The 15,301-nt window shown below is 41.8% G+C and overlaps 1 protein-coding gene across 2 annotated transcripts; it reads left to right on the top strand.

Annotated features, from left to right (window-relative positions):
- Nucleotides 1-2,128: 2,128 nt before the first annotated feature.
- calml4b (calmodulin-like 4b) lies at nucleotides 2,129-15,021 on the top strand. 2 transcript variants are annotated; one of them, XM_046324242.1, is made up of 5 exons: nucleotides 2,129-2,625; nucleotides 2,749-2,779; nucleotides 10,875-11,015; nucleotides 11,156-11,344; nucleotides 13,626-15,018. In XM_046324242.1, the coding sequence occupies exons 1-5, from the start codon at nucleotides 2,623-2,625 to the stop codon at nucleotides 13,721-13,723; spliced, it is 462 nt and encodes a 153-aa protein (XP_046180198.1). In that variant the 5' UTR covers nucleotides 2,129-2,622; the 3' UTR covers nucleotides 13,724-15,018. The 2 variants fall into 2 exon arrangements, with proteins under 2 accessions (XP_046180198.1, XP_046180283.1); XM_046324327.1 differs by lacking the exons at nucleotides 2,129-2,625; nucleotides 2,749-2,779 and adding an exon at nucleotides 9,763-9,785 and having other exon boundaries at nucleotides 13,626-15,021.
- Nucleotides 15,022-15,301: the final 280 nt, after the last annotated feature.

Below are 15,301 nucleotides of genomic sequence, written 5' to 3'. Positions count from 1 at the left end.
TTTCCTATTTTGTTGCCTTACAACCTGGAATTAAAATAGATTTTTGGGGGTTCGTATCATTTGATTTAAACAACATGCCTACCACTTTGAGGATGCTAAATAAAAAATGTTGTGAAACAAACAAGAAATAAGACAAAAAAACTGAAAACTTGAGCGTGCATAACTATTCAACCCCCCCCCCCCAAATTAATACTTTTTAGAGCCACCTTTTGCAGCAATTACAGCTGCAAGTCTCTTGGGGTATGTCTCTATAAGCTTGGCACTTCTAGCCACTGGGATTTTTGCCCATTATTCAAGGCAAAACTGCTCCAGCTCCTTCCAGTTGGATGGGTTCCACAGTCTTTAAGCAGTCTTTAAGTAATACCACAGATTCTTAAATGGATTGAGATCTGAGCTTTGACTAGGCCATTCCACGATATTTAAATGTTTCCCCTTAAACCACTCGAGTGTTGCTTTAGCAGTATGCTTAGGGTCATTGTCCTGCTGGAAGGTGAACCTCTGTCCCAGTCTCAAATCTCTGGAAGACTGAAACAGGATTCCCTCAAGAATTTCCCTGCATTAAGCGCCATCCATCATTCCTTCAAATCTGACCAGTCCCTGCCGATGAAAAACATCCCCTCAGCATGATGCTGCCACCACCATGCTTCACTGTGGTGATGAGAGGTGTTGTGTTTGAGCCAGATGTAGCATATTCCTTGATGACCCAAAATCTCGATTTTAGTCTCATCTGACCAGAGTACCTTCTTCCATATGTTTGGAGAGTCTCCCACATGCCTTTTGGCGAACACCAAACATGTTTGCTTATTTTTTTCTGGACACTCTTCCGTTAAGCCCAGCTCTGTGTAGTGTACGACCAAAAGTAGTCCTATGGACAGATACTCCAATCTTCGCTGTGGAGCTTATTTTTGGTCTCTTCGCTGCCTCTCTGATTAATGCCCTCTTTGCCCGGTATGTGAGTTTTGGTGGGCGGCCCTCTCTTGGCAGATTTGTTGTGGTGCCATATTCTTTCCATTTTGAAATAATGGTGCTCCGTGGGATGTTCAAAGTTTCTGATCTTTTTTTATAACCCAACCCTGATCTGTACCTCTCTACAACTTTGTCTCTGACCTGTTTGGAGAGCTCCTTGGTCATCATAGTGCCGCTTGCTTGGTGGTGCCGCTTGCTTGGTGGTGTTGCAGACTCTGGGGCCTTTCAGAACAGGTGTATATATACACTGAGATCATGTGACAGATCATGTGACACTTAGATTGCAAACGGGTGGACTTTATTTAACTAATTATGTGACTTCTGAAGGTAATTGGCTGCACCAGATATTATTTAGGGGCTTCATAGCAAAAGGGGTGAATACATATGCACGCACCACTTTCCGTTTTTTATTTTTTAGTTGTTTTTTTCATTTCACTTCACCAGTTTGGACTATTTTGTATATGTTCATTACATGAAATCCAAATAAAAATCAATTTAAATTACAGGTTGCAATGCAACAAAATAGGGAAAAAGCCAAGGGGGGAACACACATATATATATATCTTGGTATATTTTTTTACATTTTATTTTAAATTATTATTATCATTATTGTGTTTTGTGGATGAGGGGTGGGGGGATGTTGATGGGGATAGTGGAGGTGCTGGGGGGTTCCTATTTAGGGCGAAGGGAGCTATTGGGGAGGAGATTCTTCGTGGAGGCACATTCAGTCATAGTTTTGTTTATTATAATATTATACATTTATTTACATTTTACTTTTCAAAAAATTATTATAACAGTTTAATGTAATTATGGATATATGCAAGAAAATGGCCTTGCCGAACCCCCCCCCCCTTCTAATTTCCTTAATGTTGTACTTAGAGTCAAATACTTTCTGTGGCACACACACTACTTTCTGTGGTCAACATGAGCTACCAAAACGATTCTGAAATGTGCCAGGCATTACAATCCCAAAATAGAGGGGGGGAGGGGGGGGGGTCATTTTGGCAGGCAATAAAATGGCCTTGTCGAGTTATGGATGAAACTGACGCATTTTCAGCCTGAATGCAGGATGTTTTATTTACGAGCCGGTCCACGGCGGACACCAGTGTACTTCCGGCTGTGCACATAGAAATAGGACGTAAAATGAAAAACTATGTAAAACGAATGGCCTAATACTGCCATCTTGCTGCTGGTTGGGCTCCTATTATTACTGATTTATAAACAATCTATAGTCCATAAACTACTTATGAATCCTTTGTCTTCGTAACCAAACAATATAACGGTAAAAGTTTAAAACTATATAAAAACGTGATGCCATTTTGCATCCATAGCTTCTTCCAGTTACGAATTTGAGAGTAACGTTAGTAGGCTGCGCTACATGCGCTACATTTATCCAGCCCTACAGCAAACCAAGTGGTGGGTCTTTCGGCGAATACATAAATTAAGGATTGTGCCTTTATTGTGACAGACCGTTTCACGGTGATCGGGGATAAATAGCATAGTAACCTATAGTTGGTGTGGGGTCTAGTTCACCATGTGCTCATGGCAACACTGTATCAATAATGCAAACATCAAAATAAAGGTTACTCACGCAGGTTTAACAAGCGGACCTGACACGTCGAGTGTGTCTTGGAGCACTGACTGAGCGTAACCACGATGGTAAGCAAGTTATTCCAGTGAAATCGTTGTTATGTACAATAGTTGGCTCATAGTTAGATGTAGCATCCACTATAAATACTTAGTTGAATATAAAAGTGACGTGCTTCTCTTGTTTTGTTACAGGCAAAGTTCCTGACTCAAGACCAAATAAATGGTAAGACGCGTTAGACTGTGTGAACATATGTTGAATTGGATAAAGGTGATCATTTTAGGCGAGTACGAGACAAGGCAGGATTGTTTATCACATGTCAAAATAATCGTGGGTATTCATTTCATTTAATTCCTGGTATGCACAACCTGTTTATTAATCGTTTTGTTTTGCGTTACTGTCTGAGAATGTCCACTATCTTGATGATTGCAGTTTGGATAGTCTCTGATCTATACTCAAGAAATTAGTGAATAAAATGAAAACTACTACAAGTTCACAGAAGCCTACATTCCAGGACTTACTTCTTATTGCTGGATGTTGATAAGAACAGACTTTTATTCCACGTAATTTTCTGTGTGCATGCCACAACACAATGCACCCCATTTGTGTCAACGTTCCTGTTGAGAAGACACACACAATGCATCACTTATATCACCAGTCTTTTGATAGTTTCTTCTTTTGTTGTCAAATGTAGATCATAAAACTGTTCAACAATATTTTGAATAGGATATTACAGACTGTGGAGGACTAGTTTCTGTATACCAATATATAGCCTACTAATATACAATACTATGTCAGATTGGTGCTATCATGCATCATATATGCACCTAGCCCAAGATGTACTCTTAACGTTCCTAATGTTATCTTTAGGTCCAAGGACATGTTATTTTCAGAGGTAGACTGACTCTGGCACACAAAACAGCCAAATACTCCATCTAAACGTGAATTGATACTTATTTGCAATACGGTTCTAGAAACATCTCACATTAAAATAATTTCACAAATGCAAAATATACACTTAGTGTATTATCCAGCTTCATCACAGTTGCAGCCAACAGTATTTTTCAGTGACAACACGTTTCTGGCGGCCTACTTCCGTTACACACAGGTGTTCCGAGCATGCTAGATAGCTCGTTAGCACAGGTGGTCCCTCTGTCTTCCATAAACATGCACTGTAACATGAATATATGGGCGTGTGGGAACACTAACCCTAACCTTATTTATAAAGGTGTGTATCAATTTCACTTTATAATTAAAAAAAAATTGTTTTGCTGATATGAAAGATAAGGTCCTTATGCTTCCAAAACCATACCGCAAGCGATTCGTGTTAATGTTCAGACCCAGACTTGGGGCTCTTAACAAAACTCCCCTGTACAGAAGACGCCTTCATCCAATGACTCGTATGTATAATGTAATGGAACTGAGAGTCATGATCAAGGGCGAGTATACAGTGCACCATGAAACCCATATATATTTCTATGGCCCTTCTCTTTGCCTTTCAGTAGGCAGCCTGTGCTCTCCTCTGTGTGATTGAAGCAGATCCTGACGGCTGTAATCCCTCATCAAAGATTAATGAGCGGTGACTGCAGATACTGCCTCGATTAAGACTGACCTGTATCTCCCATTGAAGAGTATAATGCTCTAGTTCAGTTTAAGCCAGCAGATCCAATTTGCTTACAACTGCGCTAAGGTTGGACAGGCTTCCTGTGTAGATTAAGACATACTATGGCTCGGAATACGTACCTCATTCCAGGGATGAGAACTGCGTTGTACTCTGAATTGTCCCATTATAACAACTGTTACATAGAGACGATTGAACAACTGTTATCTGCTAGCTAGCATGATCATTTTCTCAGTGTAACAGTTTGGATAATGGGACAATTCGGAGTACAACACATTTCTCATCCCTGGGTTGAGGTCCGTTTTTCGAGCCTTGTCTCACGCTGGCTTAATCTACACAGGAAGCTCGGGGATCTGTTGGCTAGTTCAGTCTGAGATGAACGAGCCGTATGCGTAACACAGTGAGTTTAACAGCATGCCTTGCTCTTAACTGCACACACAACTAACATCAACAACATGCATGATAGTCAATTTCTCTTTAACCCTCAACCATGAAAGACAACTTCCCTTCCAGTCTTTTTAAGAAACATTTGTGTGTTGGAAATGCCTAACCACTTGTGTAATCCATTTGCAATCCATTTGCACACACTTCAAACAGACATACATACCCCACCAGACACGCCACTATGGGTTTCATCACGGTACCCAAACCAAAAACAGAATTAACTTTTTTTAAACCCAGTTAAACATATTCTATCACAGCGCCTCTCCTCTTTCTAAATATTTAATTTAACTGTACTTAAGAATATGAATCTATACAGTGACCAAAAGTATTGGGACAGTGACACATTTTTTGTTGTTTTGGCTCTACCCCAGCATTTGAAATGTACAATGACTATGGGTCCTGGACTGTCAAGTGCAATTTGAGGGTATTTTCATCCGTATAGGTTAAACCGTTTTGAAATTACAGCACCTTTTGTACGTAGTCCCTACATTTTAGGGGACCAAAAGTATTGGGACAAATTCACTTATATGTGTGTTAAAGTAGTAAAAAGTTAAGTATTTGATCCCTTATTCATAGCACTGTCACGATCGTTATAAGGAGTGGACCAAGAAGCAGCTTGCTATGTTTCCATCCTTTATTTTTGGAATAGAACACTTTAAAGAACAAAACAAACAAACAAAACGTGACGCTAATCTAATGCTCACAGGCAACTATACATAGACAAGATCCCACAAAGCACAATGAGAAAATTGCTATCTAAATATGATCCCCAATCAGAGACAACGATAAACAGCTGCCTCTGATTGGGAACCATACTAGACCAACATAGAAATATAATTCACCTAGATGCTCCACCCTTAAATCACACCCGACCTAACCAACATAGAGAATAAAAGCTCTCTATGGTCAGGGCGTGACAAGCACCGCAATAACTACATCAAGCCTGTGACTTTACACATTTGTTTGATGCATTTGCTGTATGTTTTGGTCGCGTTTCAGATGATTTTGTGCCCAATAGAAATTAATGGTAAATAATGTATTGTGTCATTTTGGAGTCACTTTTATTGTAAATAAGAATAGAATATGTTTCTAAAGAACTAAACAATTGTTCTTATATCCTTTAGCCGTACCCTTATCCTACTCCTCCTCTGGTGATGTAGAGGTTTATCCAGGCCCTGCAGCACCTAGCTCCACTCCCATTCTCCAGGCTCTCTCATTTGTTGACTTCTGTAACCGTAAAAGCCTTGGTTTGAGTTTCATGCAAGTTAACATTAGAAGCCTCCTCCCTACGTTTGTTTTATTCACTGCTTTAGCACACTCTGCCAACCCAGATGTCCTAGCCATGTCTGAATCCTGGCTTTAAGAAGGCCACCAAAAATCCAGAAATTTCCATCCCTAACAATAACATTTTCTGACAAGATAGAACTGCCAAAGGGGGCAGAGTTGCAATCTACTGCAGAGTTCTGTCATACTATCCAGGTCTGTGCCCAAACAATTCGAGCTTCTACTTTCCAGAACATGTCTCTCACCGTTGCCGCAAGCTATTGACCACCTTCAGCCCCCAGCTGTGCCCTGAACACCATATATGAATTGATTGCCTCCCACCTATCTTCAGAGTTCGCACTGTTAGGTGACCTAAACTGGGACATGTAGCTCAGTTGGTAGAGCATGGCGCTTGTAACGCCAGGGTAGTGGGTTCGATCCCCGGGACCACCCATACGTAGAATGTATGCACACATGACTGTAAGTCGCTTTGGATAAAAGCGTCTGCTAAATGGCATATATTATTATTATTACATGCTTAACACCCCGGCCGTCCTACAATCTAAGCTAGATGCCCTCAATCTCACACAAAATGATCAATGAACCTACCAGGTACAACCCCAAATCCTTAAACACCGGCACCCTCATAGATATCATCCTGACCAACCTGCCCTCCAAATACACCTCTGCTGTCTTCAACCACGATCTCAGCGATCACTGCCTCATTGCCTGTGTCCGTAATGGGTCTGCGGTCAAACGACCACCCCTCATCACTGTCAAACGTTCCCTAAAACACTTCAACTAGCAGGCCTTTCTTATCGACCTGGCCCGGGTATCCTGGAAGGATATTGACCTCATTCCATCAGTAGAGGATGCCTGGTTATTCTTTAAAAGTGCCTTCCTCACCATCTTAAATAAGCATGCCCCATTCAAAAAATGTAGAACCAGGAACAGATAAAGCCCTTGGTTCACTCCAGTCCTGACTGCCCTTGACCAGCATAAAAAACATCCTGCGTTAGCATTAAATAGCCCCCACAATATGCAACTTTTCATGGAAGTTAGTAACCAATATACACAGGCAGTTAGGAAATCAAAGGAAAGCTTTTTCAAACAGAAATGTGCATCCTGTAGCACAAACTCCAAAACGTTGTGGGACACTGTAAAGCCAATGGAGAATAAGAGCACCTCCTCCCAGCTGCCCACTGCACTGAGACTAGGAAACACTGTCACCCCCGATAAATACACGATAATTGAGAATTTCAATAAGCATTTTTCTACGTCTGGCCATGCTTTCCACCTGGCTACCCCTACCCCGATCAACAGCCCCACATTAACTTGCCCAAGCCTCCCCATTTCTCCTTCACCCAAATCCAGACAGCTGATGTTCTGAAAGAGCTGCAAAATCTGGACTCCAACAAATTAGCTGGGCTAGACAATCTGGACCCCCTCTTTCTAAAATTATCCGCCACAATTGTTGCAACCCCTATGCAACCTCTCTTTCTTATCGTCTGAGATCCCTAAAGATTGAAAAGCGGCCTTGGACATCCCCCTATTCAAAGGGGGAGACACTCTAGACCCAAACTGTTACAGACCTATAACTATTCTACCCTGCCTTTCTAAAGTCTTCAAAAGCCAAGTTAACAAACAGATCACCGACCATTTTGAACGTCACCGTACCTTCTCCGCTATGCATGTCACGTCTGCTCCCACTCTTCCCTTCTCCTGGCGCTTGAGGGTGCCAGATTACCCTGCATCACGCAGTTCTGCCATCCATCACGCACACATGCCGTCACTCGCATCAGCGTTATTGGAATCACCTGGACTCACTTATCTGTAACGTTCTTCGTTTGTTGAAAGAGAGTCGGACCGAAATGCAGCGTGGTGGTTACTCATGTCTTTAATGAAGAGATCGTGATACATGAAATAACTTATACAAAACAACAAACGGAACGTGAAACCTAATTACAGCCTATCTGGTGAACACTACACAGAGACAGGAACAATCACCCACGAAATACACAGTGAAACCCCGGCTACCTAAATACGGTTCCCAATCAGAGACAACGAGAATCACCTGACTCTGATTGAGAACCGCCTCAGGCAGCCAAGCCTATGCAACACCCCTACTCAGCCGCAATCCCAATAACTACAAAACCCCAATACGAAATACAACAACATAAACCCATGTCACACCCTGGCCTGACCAAATAATTAACGAAAACACAAAATACTAAGACCAAGGCGTGACATTATCACATGTTCTTTTCCCCCCCCTAAGGTGCGGACTCTTGGACGCACCTCAAAACCATAGGGAGGCTCCGGGTGGGCTCGGGACGTGGACCCCACTCCATTAATGTCATAGTTCCTCCCCTTCGCGTCCTGGGATAATCCACCCTCGCCGCCGACCATGGCCTAATAATCCTCACCCAGAACCCCACTGAACTGAGGAGCAGCTCGTGACTGAGGGGCAGCTCGGGACTGAGGGGCAGCTCGGGACTGAGGCAGCTCGGGACTGAGGGGCAGCCCGGAACTGAGAGAAAGCCCAGCACTGAGAGGAAGCCCAGTACTGAGAGGAAGCCCAGTACTGAGATGAAGCTCAGGCAGGTAGTAGGCTCCGGTAGATCCTGGCTGGCTGGCGGATCTGGAAGATTCTGGTTGACTAGCAGATCTGGAAGATTCTGGTTGACTGGCAGATCTGGAAGAGACTGGTTGACTGGCAGATCTGGAAGAATCTGGTTGACTGGCAGATCTAAAAGATCATGGCTGACTGGCGGATCTAGCTGCTCTATGCAGACTGACAGCTCTGGCTGCTCCATGCAGACTGGCAGCTCCTTGCAGACTGGCAGCTCCTTGCAGACTGGCAGCTCCTTGTAGACTGGCTGCTTCATGCAGACTGACAGACTGACAGTTCTGACTTGGAATATGTGGACAACTACAAATACCTAGGTGTCTGGTTAGACTGTAAACCCTCCTTCCAGACTCACGTTGAACATCTCCAATCCAAAATTTATCTAGAATCGGCTACCTATTTCGCAAACAAAACATCCTTCACTCATGCTGCCAAACATACCCTAGTAAAACTGACTATCCTACCGATCCTTGACTTTGGCGATGTAAATTACAAAATAGCCTCCAACACTCTACTCAGCAAATTAGATGCAGTCTATCACAGTGCCACACGTTTTGTCACCAAAGCCCCATATACTACCCACCACTGCGACCTGTATGCTCTTCGCTTCATATTAGTTGCCAAACCCACTGGCTCCAGGTCATCTATAAGTCTTTGCTAGGTAAAGCCCCACCTTATCTCAGCTCACTGGTCACCATAGCAGCACCCACCCGTAGCGTGCGCTCCAGCAGATATATTTCACTGTTCACCCCCAAAGCCAATTCATCCTTTGGCCTCCTTTCCTTCTAGTTCTCTGCTGCCAATGACTGGAACGTATTGCAAAAATCACTGAAGCTGGAGTCTCATATCTCCCTAACTAACTTTAAGCACTAGCTGTCAGAGCAGCTCACGGATCACTGCACATATACATAGCCCATCTGCAAATAGGCTGTCCAACTACCTCATCCCCATATTATATTTTTTGCTCCTTTGCACCCCAGTATCTCTACTTACACATTCATCTTCTGCACATCTATCACTCCAGTGTTTAATTGCTAAATTGTAATTACTTCGCCACTACGACCTATTTATTGCCTTACCTCCCTAATCTTACCTCATTTGCACAGACTGTATATAGACTTTTCTATTGCATTATTGACTGTACGTTTGTTTATTCCACGTGTAACTCTGTGTTGTTGTCTGTGTCGCACTGCTTTGCTTTATCTTGGCCAGGTCGCAGTTGTAATGAGAACTTGTTCTCAACTGGCCTACCTGGTTAAATGAATTAAATAAAGGTGAATATATTAAAACACTTCTACATTAATGTGGATGTTATGCTACCATGATTACAAAAAATATTGAATGGATCGTGAATAATGATGAATGTGAAAGTTACAGACAAATATCATACCCCCAAGACATGCTAACCTCTCACCATTATAATAACAGGGGAGGTTAGCATTTTTTGTGGGGGGGGGATATTTGTACATCTGTAACTTTCTCACTCATCATTATTCACGTTTCATTAAGGATTATGCGGTAACAGAGAACAGTCTATAACTTGGTTGAATGGAGTATTTGACAATTTTTGGGGGCCTTCTTCTGACACCGCCTAGTATATAGGTCCTGGATGTCAGGAAGCGTGGCCCCAGTGATGTACTGGGCCGTACACACAACCCTCTGTAGCGCCTTACGGTCAGATGCCGAGCAATTACCATACCAGGCAGTGATGCAACCATTCAGGATGCTCTCGATGGTGCAGCTGTAGAACTTTTTGAGGATCTAGGGACTCATACGAAATCTTTTCAGTCTCCCGAGGTGGAAAATGTGTCGTCTTGCCCTCTTCACAACTGTCTTGGTGTGTTTGGACCATGATAGTTTGTTGGTGATGTGGACACCAAGGAACTTGAAACTCTCAAACCGCTCCACTTCAGTCCCGTTGATGTTAATGGGGGCGTGTTCGGCCTTGCTTTTCCTATAGTCCACAATCAGCTCCTTTGTCTTGCTCACATTGAGAGAGAGGTTGTTGTCCTGGCACCCCACTGTATAGGCTGTCTCATCATTATTGGTGATCAGGCCTACCACTGTTGTCGTCAGCAATGAGCAGTAGCTAATCGTGATCTTAATAAACTAAACAAAACCTATTGAATTAGAGGGATTAGAATGCTCTTGAAACCTCTGACCATGGCAATTTGACATGTAAACTCATGGGTGCACAAAACATGTCTGACAGTCCATCTATTATGTCATAATTGACCTGTATGGGGATGTCTGTTCTATTCATTCTATTTCTATGGTTTGACGTCAGGGGAATAGCCATTAGAAGCATACATAGACATACCTAGAAGAGCTGAGGAAATGTGACAACCTCTTCTTTCTCACAGAATTCAAGGAATGCTTTTCACTCTATGACAAGAAGCACAAGGGTAAAATTGAGGCCAAGGACCTGATTATAGTCATGCGCTGCCTGGGGGTCAGCCCCACTTTCATTGAGGTGGACAGACACCTGCAAATCTCCAAGATTGGTACGCATGTCTGTCTGTCTGTCTGCCCGCCTGCATGTATGTCTTTCAATGTTAAACTATCCCTTTCAATAAATCAATTTTCTAATCAACCAATCATTTGATCGATCATTCAATCAATCACTCTCCCTCCATAAAACTAGATAAGTGTGGAGAGCTGGACTTCTCCACCTTCCTGACTATGATGCACCAGCAGATACAGCAGGAGGACCCCAGAGCGGAGATTCTGGAGGCCATGAGGATGACGGACAAGCAGAAGAAGGGCTACATCTTGTCCTCGGAGCTCCGGGCCAAGCTCACCGGGCTGGGAGAGAAGCTCACTGATAAAGAAGGTAAGGGTCATAAAACACACATGCCACATGTATATGAGAGAGTTGTAGAGTGTATGTATGTGCATTGTGTTTGTTTGTTCAAACCACGCACATCCAGAATCATGGGTGTGCATTATTGTACCAACTTAACAACATTTCTATGGTAGTAAATGTAATTGAATTACTTTGTTACTTTATTACACCAATACTGTATATTCTGTTTGAACACTTGAAAAGCACACTACTGTACCAGTCAAAAGTGTGGGCACACCTACTCATTCCAGGGTTTTTCTTTATTTTTACTATTTTCTACATTGTAGAATAATAGTGGAGACATCAAACTATGAAATGACACATATGGAATCATTTAGTAACAAATCAAAATATATTTTATATTTGAGGTTCTTCAAAGTAGCCACCATTTGCCTTGACAGCTTTGCACACTCTTGGCATTCTCTCAACCAGCTTCATGAGGTAGCCACCTGGAATTCATTTCAATTAACAGGTGTGTGTAACGCTCGAAGAGTGATGGGAGTGGAGTCAGGTGCAGAGAGCAGAGGATTAGGGAAAAACGCTTTAATGTCCAACAAAATAGCGTACAACGGGTGACGCCGAACACAGGCGTAATACACTCTATCCAAGTACAAACTGGTACCTCACCGGACAGCGAAAAAAACCCAACAATAATAATGAACACATCTTGACATCACAGCAACAAGCCCGCACAAACACAGGCGGGCTAACCAAACTTAAATATCCCCAAACCAATACCCCAACAAGGAACAGGTGAAACCAATTGGACAAAACCAAACGAAAAGGGGAAAAAAGGGATCGGTGGCAGCTAGTATACCGGCAACGACGACCGCCGAGCTCAATCCGAATGGGAAGGGCAGCCACCTTCGGTGATATTCGTGACAGTGTGCCTTGTTTAAAAGTTCATTTGTGGAATATATTTCCTTCTTAATGCATTTGAGCCAATCAGTTGTCTTGTGACGAGGAAGGGGTGATATACAGAAGATAGCCCTATTTGGTAAAAGACCAAGTCCATATTATGGCAAGAACAGCTCAAAGAGAAACGACAGTCCATCACTACTTTAAGACATGAAGGTCAGTCAATCCGGAAAATTAAGAACTTTTAAACTTTCTTCAAGTGCAGTCTCAAAAACCATCAAGCAATATGATGAAACTGGTTCTCATGAGGACCGCCACAGGAAATGAAGACCCAGAGTTACCTCTGCTGCAGCGGATAAGTTCATTAGAGTTACCAGCCTCAGATATTGCAGCCCAAATAAATGCTTCACGTTGTTCAAGTAACAGACACCTCTCAGGCCTTCATGGTCGAATTGCTGCAAAGAAACCACTACTATATCACTCTAATAAGAAGAAGAGACTTGCTTGGGCCAAGAAACACAAGCAATGGACATTAGACCGGTGGAAATCTGTCCTTTGGTCTGATGAGTCCAAATTTGAGATTTTTGGTTCCAACCGCAGAGTATGTTAACGGAGGATCTCTGCATGTGTGGTTCCCACCGTAAAACATGGAGGAGGAGGTGTGATGGTGTGAGGGTGCTTTTCTGGTTACACTGTCTGTGATTTATTTAGAATTCAAGGCACACTTAACCAGCATGACTACCACAGCATTCTTGCTGAGATACGCCATCCCATCTGGTTTGCTCATTTGTTTTTCAACAGGACAATGACCCAACACACCTCCAGGCTGGGTAGGGATATTTAACCAAGTTGGAGAGTGATGGAGTGATGCATCAGATGACCTGGCCACCACAATCACCTGACTTCAACCTAATTGAGATGGTTTGGGATGAGTTGGACTGCAGAGTGAAGAAAAAGCAGCCAACAAGTGCTCAGCATATGTGGGAACTCCTTCAAGACTGTTGGAAAAGCATTCCAGTTGAAGCTGGTTGAGTGAATGCCAAGAGTGTGCAAACCTGTCATCAAGGCAAAGGGTGGCTACTTTGAAGAATCTAAGATCTGAAATATGTTTTGTTTAACACTTTTTTGATTACTACATGATTCCTTATGTGTTATTTTATAGTTTTGATGTCTATACTATTATTCTACAATGTAGAAAATAGTAAAAATGAAGAAAAGAAATTGAGTTGGTGTGTCCAAACTTTTGACTGCTACTTTATGTGTGGCAGAGATTGTATGACCGATGATTGTATGATTTTATGACCAGTAGTCAAAACGTCTTAAAATATTCAAAGACCATTGATGAAATTACTAGATTTGATGAGTTATAATTAAGTTATGTGGGCATCATCATCTTCTCACTTCCCTGCAGTTGACGAGCTGCTGAAAGAGACTGGCGTGGGACCAGACGGATGTGTCCACTACGAGGAGTTTGCCAAAACAATGACCCTTCCTTCTACAAACTGCTGAGCAGCCATCCGGCCAGATACAATCATGCTGTACCACAAAAGTGCACTGATTCAAAGCATCTGCATGCTGGCTGCCCACTAACAACATGTTGAGATGAGAAGTTTTTTTTTTCTTTATTAGCTTTCTGAGGTATGTGTTTCTATAGTTATTACGTTTTCCTTATATTTCAATTATGTATCCCTTATATAGATTTGTATGTCGAAGGAAGCAATGGTGTGCCTGGTTGAAATGTCTGCACTTTAAATATATAACTAATACTAACTGGCATTGTTATAGCTTATCACTATTACCAAGTAATCACTAAAAAGCCTACTGACATCTTCACAAAGTAATGATATTGTTCTAATTGATATAAAGAGGAACTTGATTTCTTGATAATAAATGGACAAAATCATTTTGGGTCCAAACTTGCTGTAAAATTGTTTTTATGTAAATGTGAAAAAACTTTGTAGGTTTGGATCAAACAATCTCTCATGGAGAAAATGTGTAAACCAGAGGTAGTTTTTTATTTTCTGGGGCCTGTAGTTTTTCCTGATCTCATGTCCTGGTCAGGTAAAACTCTGGGTCCTATTCGTAGGCTACGACAAAATAGCATTATTATAGATAGCTTCCCTTTTTGTCTGTGCTATGACTATAAGGTTGTTTTTTCCTGTCAGGTAATGTGAATTGGAAACACTGCTGACCTAAGGTGGACTTTTCAAACGACCACAAACCTTGTTGTTATTCATTCCGAATCTGATATCAAAAGAGCCAGAGACAACAACGTCAATGGACAACATACCCTGTAGTTTAGTGAACTATTATAGCAGAGTATTATGCTTACAATGTCTTTAAATATTATAATATCTATACACACACAATGTTAACTCTTAATAAATAACCGTTCCATTTATTTATTTTTTGCCTGAAATTACACCCAAATCTAACTGCCTATAGCTCAGGCCCTGAAGCAAGGATATGCATATTCTTGGTACCATTTGAAAGGACACACTTTGAAGTTTGTGTAAATGTGAAAGGAATGTAGGAGAATATAACAATAGATCTGTAAAAGATAATACAAAGAAAAAAACAACCGTTCTTTTTTACATTTTTTGTACCATCATCTTTGAAATGCAAGAAAAAGGCCATAATGCATTTTTCCAGCCCAGCTGCAATTTAGATTTTGGCCACTAGATGGTAGCAGTATATGTGTAAAGTTTAGACTATTACAATAAACCATTGCATCTCTGTTCAAAATTTTGTATCATGACTGCCCAAATATGCCTAATTTGTTTATTAATAACTTGATGTTAAAAATTGTGCACTCTCCTCAAACAATAGCATGGTATTCTTTCACTGTAATAGCTACTGTGAATTGGACAGTGCAGTTAGATTAACAAGAATCTAAGCTTTCTGCCAATATCAGATATGTCTATGTCCTAACATTTTCTTGTTACTTACAACCTCATGCTAATCACATTAGCCTGCGTTAGTTCAACTGTCCCGTGGACGGTACACCGATCAAGAAGTTAAGCAGTGGACTTTAAAAAAAATGTAAAGACAGTTTTCTACAATGAAACCTATTTTAATTTTGTCACA

The sequence above is a fragment of the Oncorhynchus gorbuscha genome, linkage group LG01, assembly GCF_021184085.1.
Source record: "Oncorhynchus gorbuscha isolate QuinsamMale2020 ecotype Even-year linkage group LG01, OgorEven_v1.0, whole genome shotgun sequence".
Taxonomy (NCBI): domain Eukaryota; kingdom Metazoa; phylum Chordata; class Actinopteri; order Salmoniformes; family Salmonidae; genus Oncorhynchus; species Oncorhynchus gorbuscha.
Note: the sequence above shows the minus strand (reverse complement) of the source record. Positions and strands in the feature narration are given on the sequence as shown.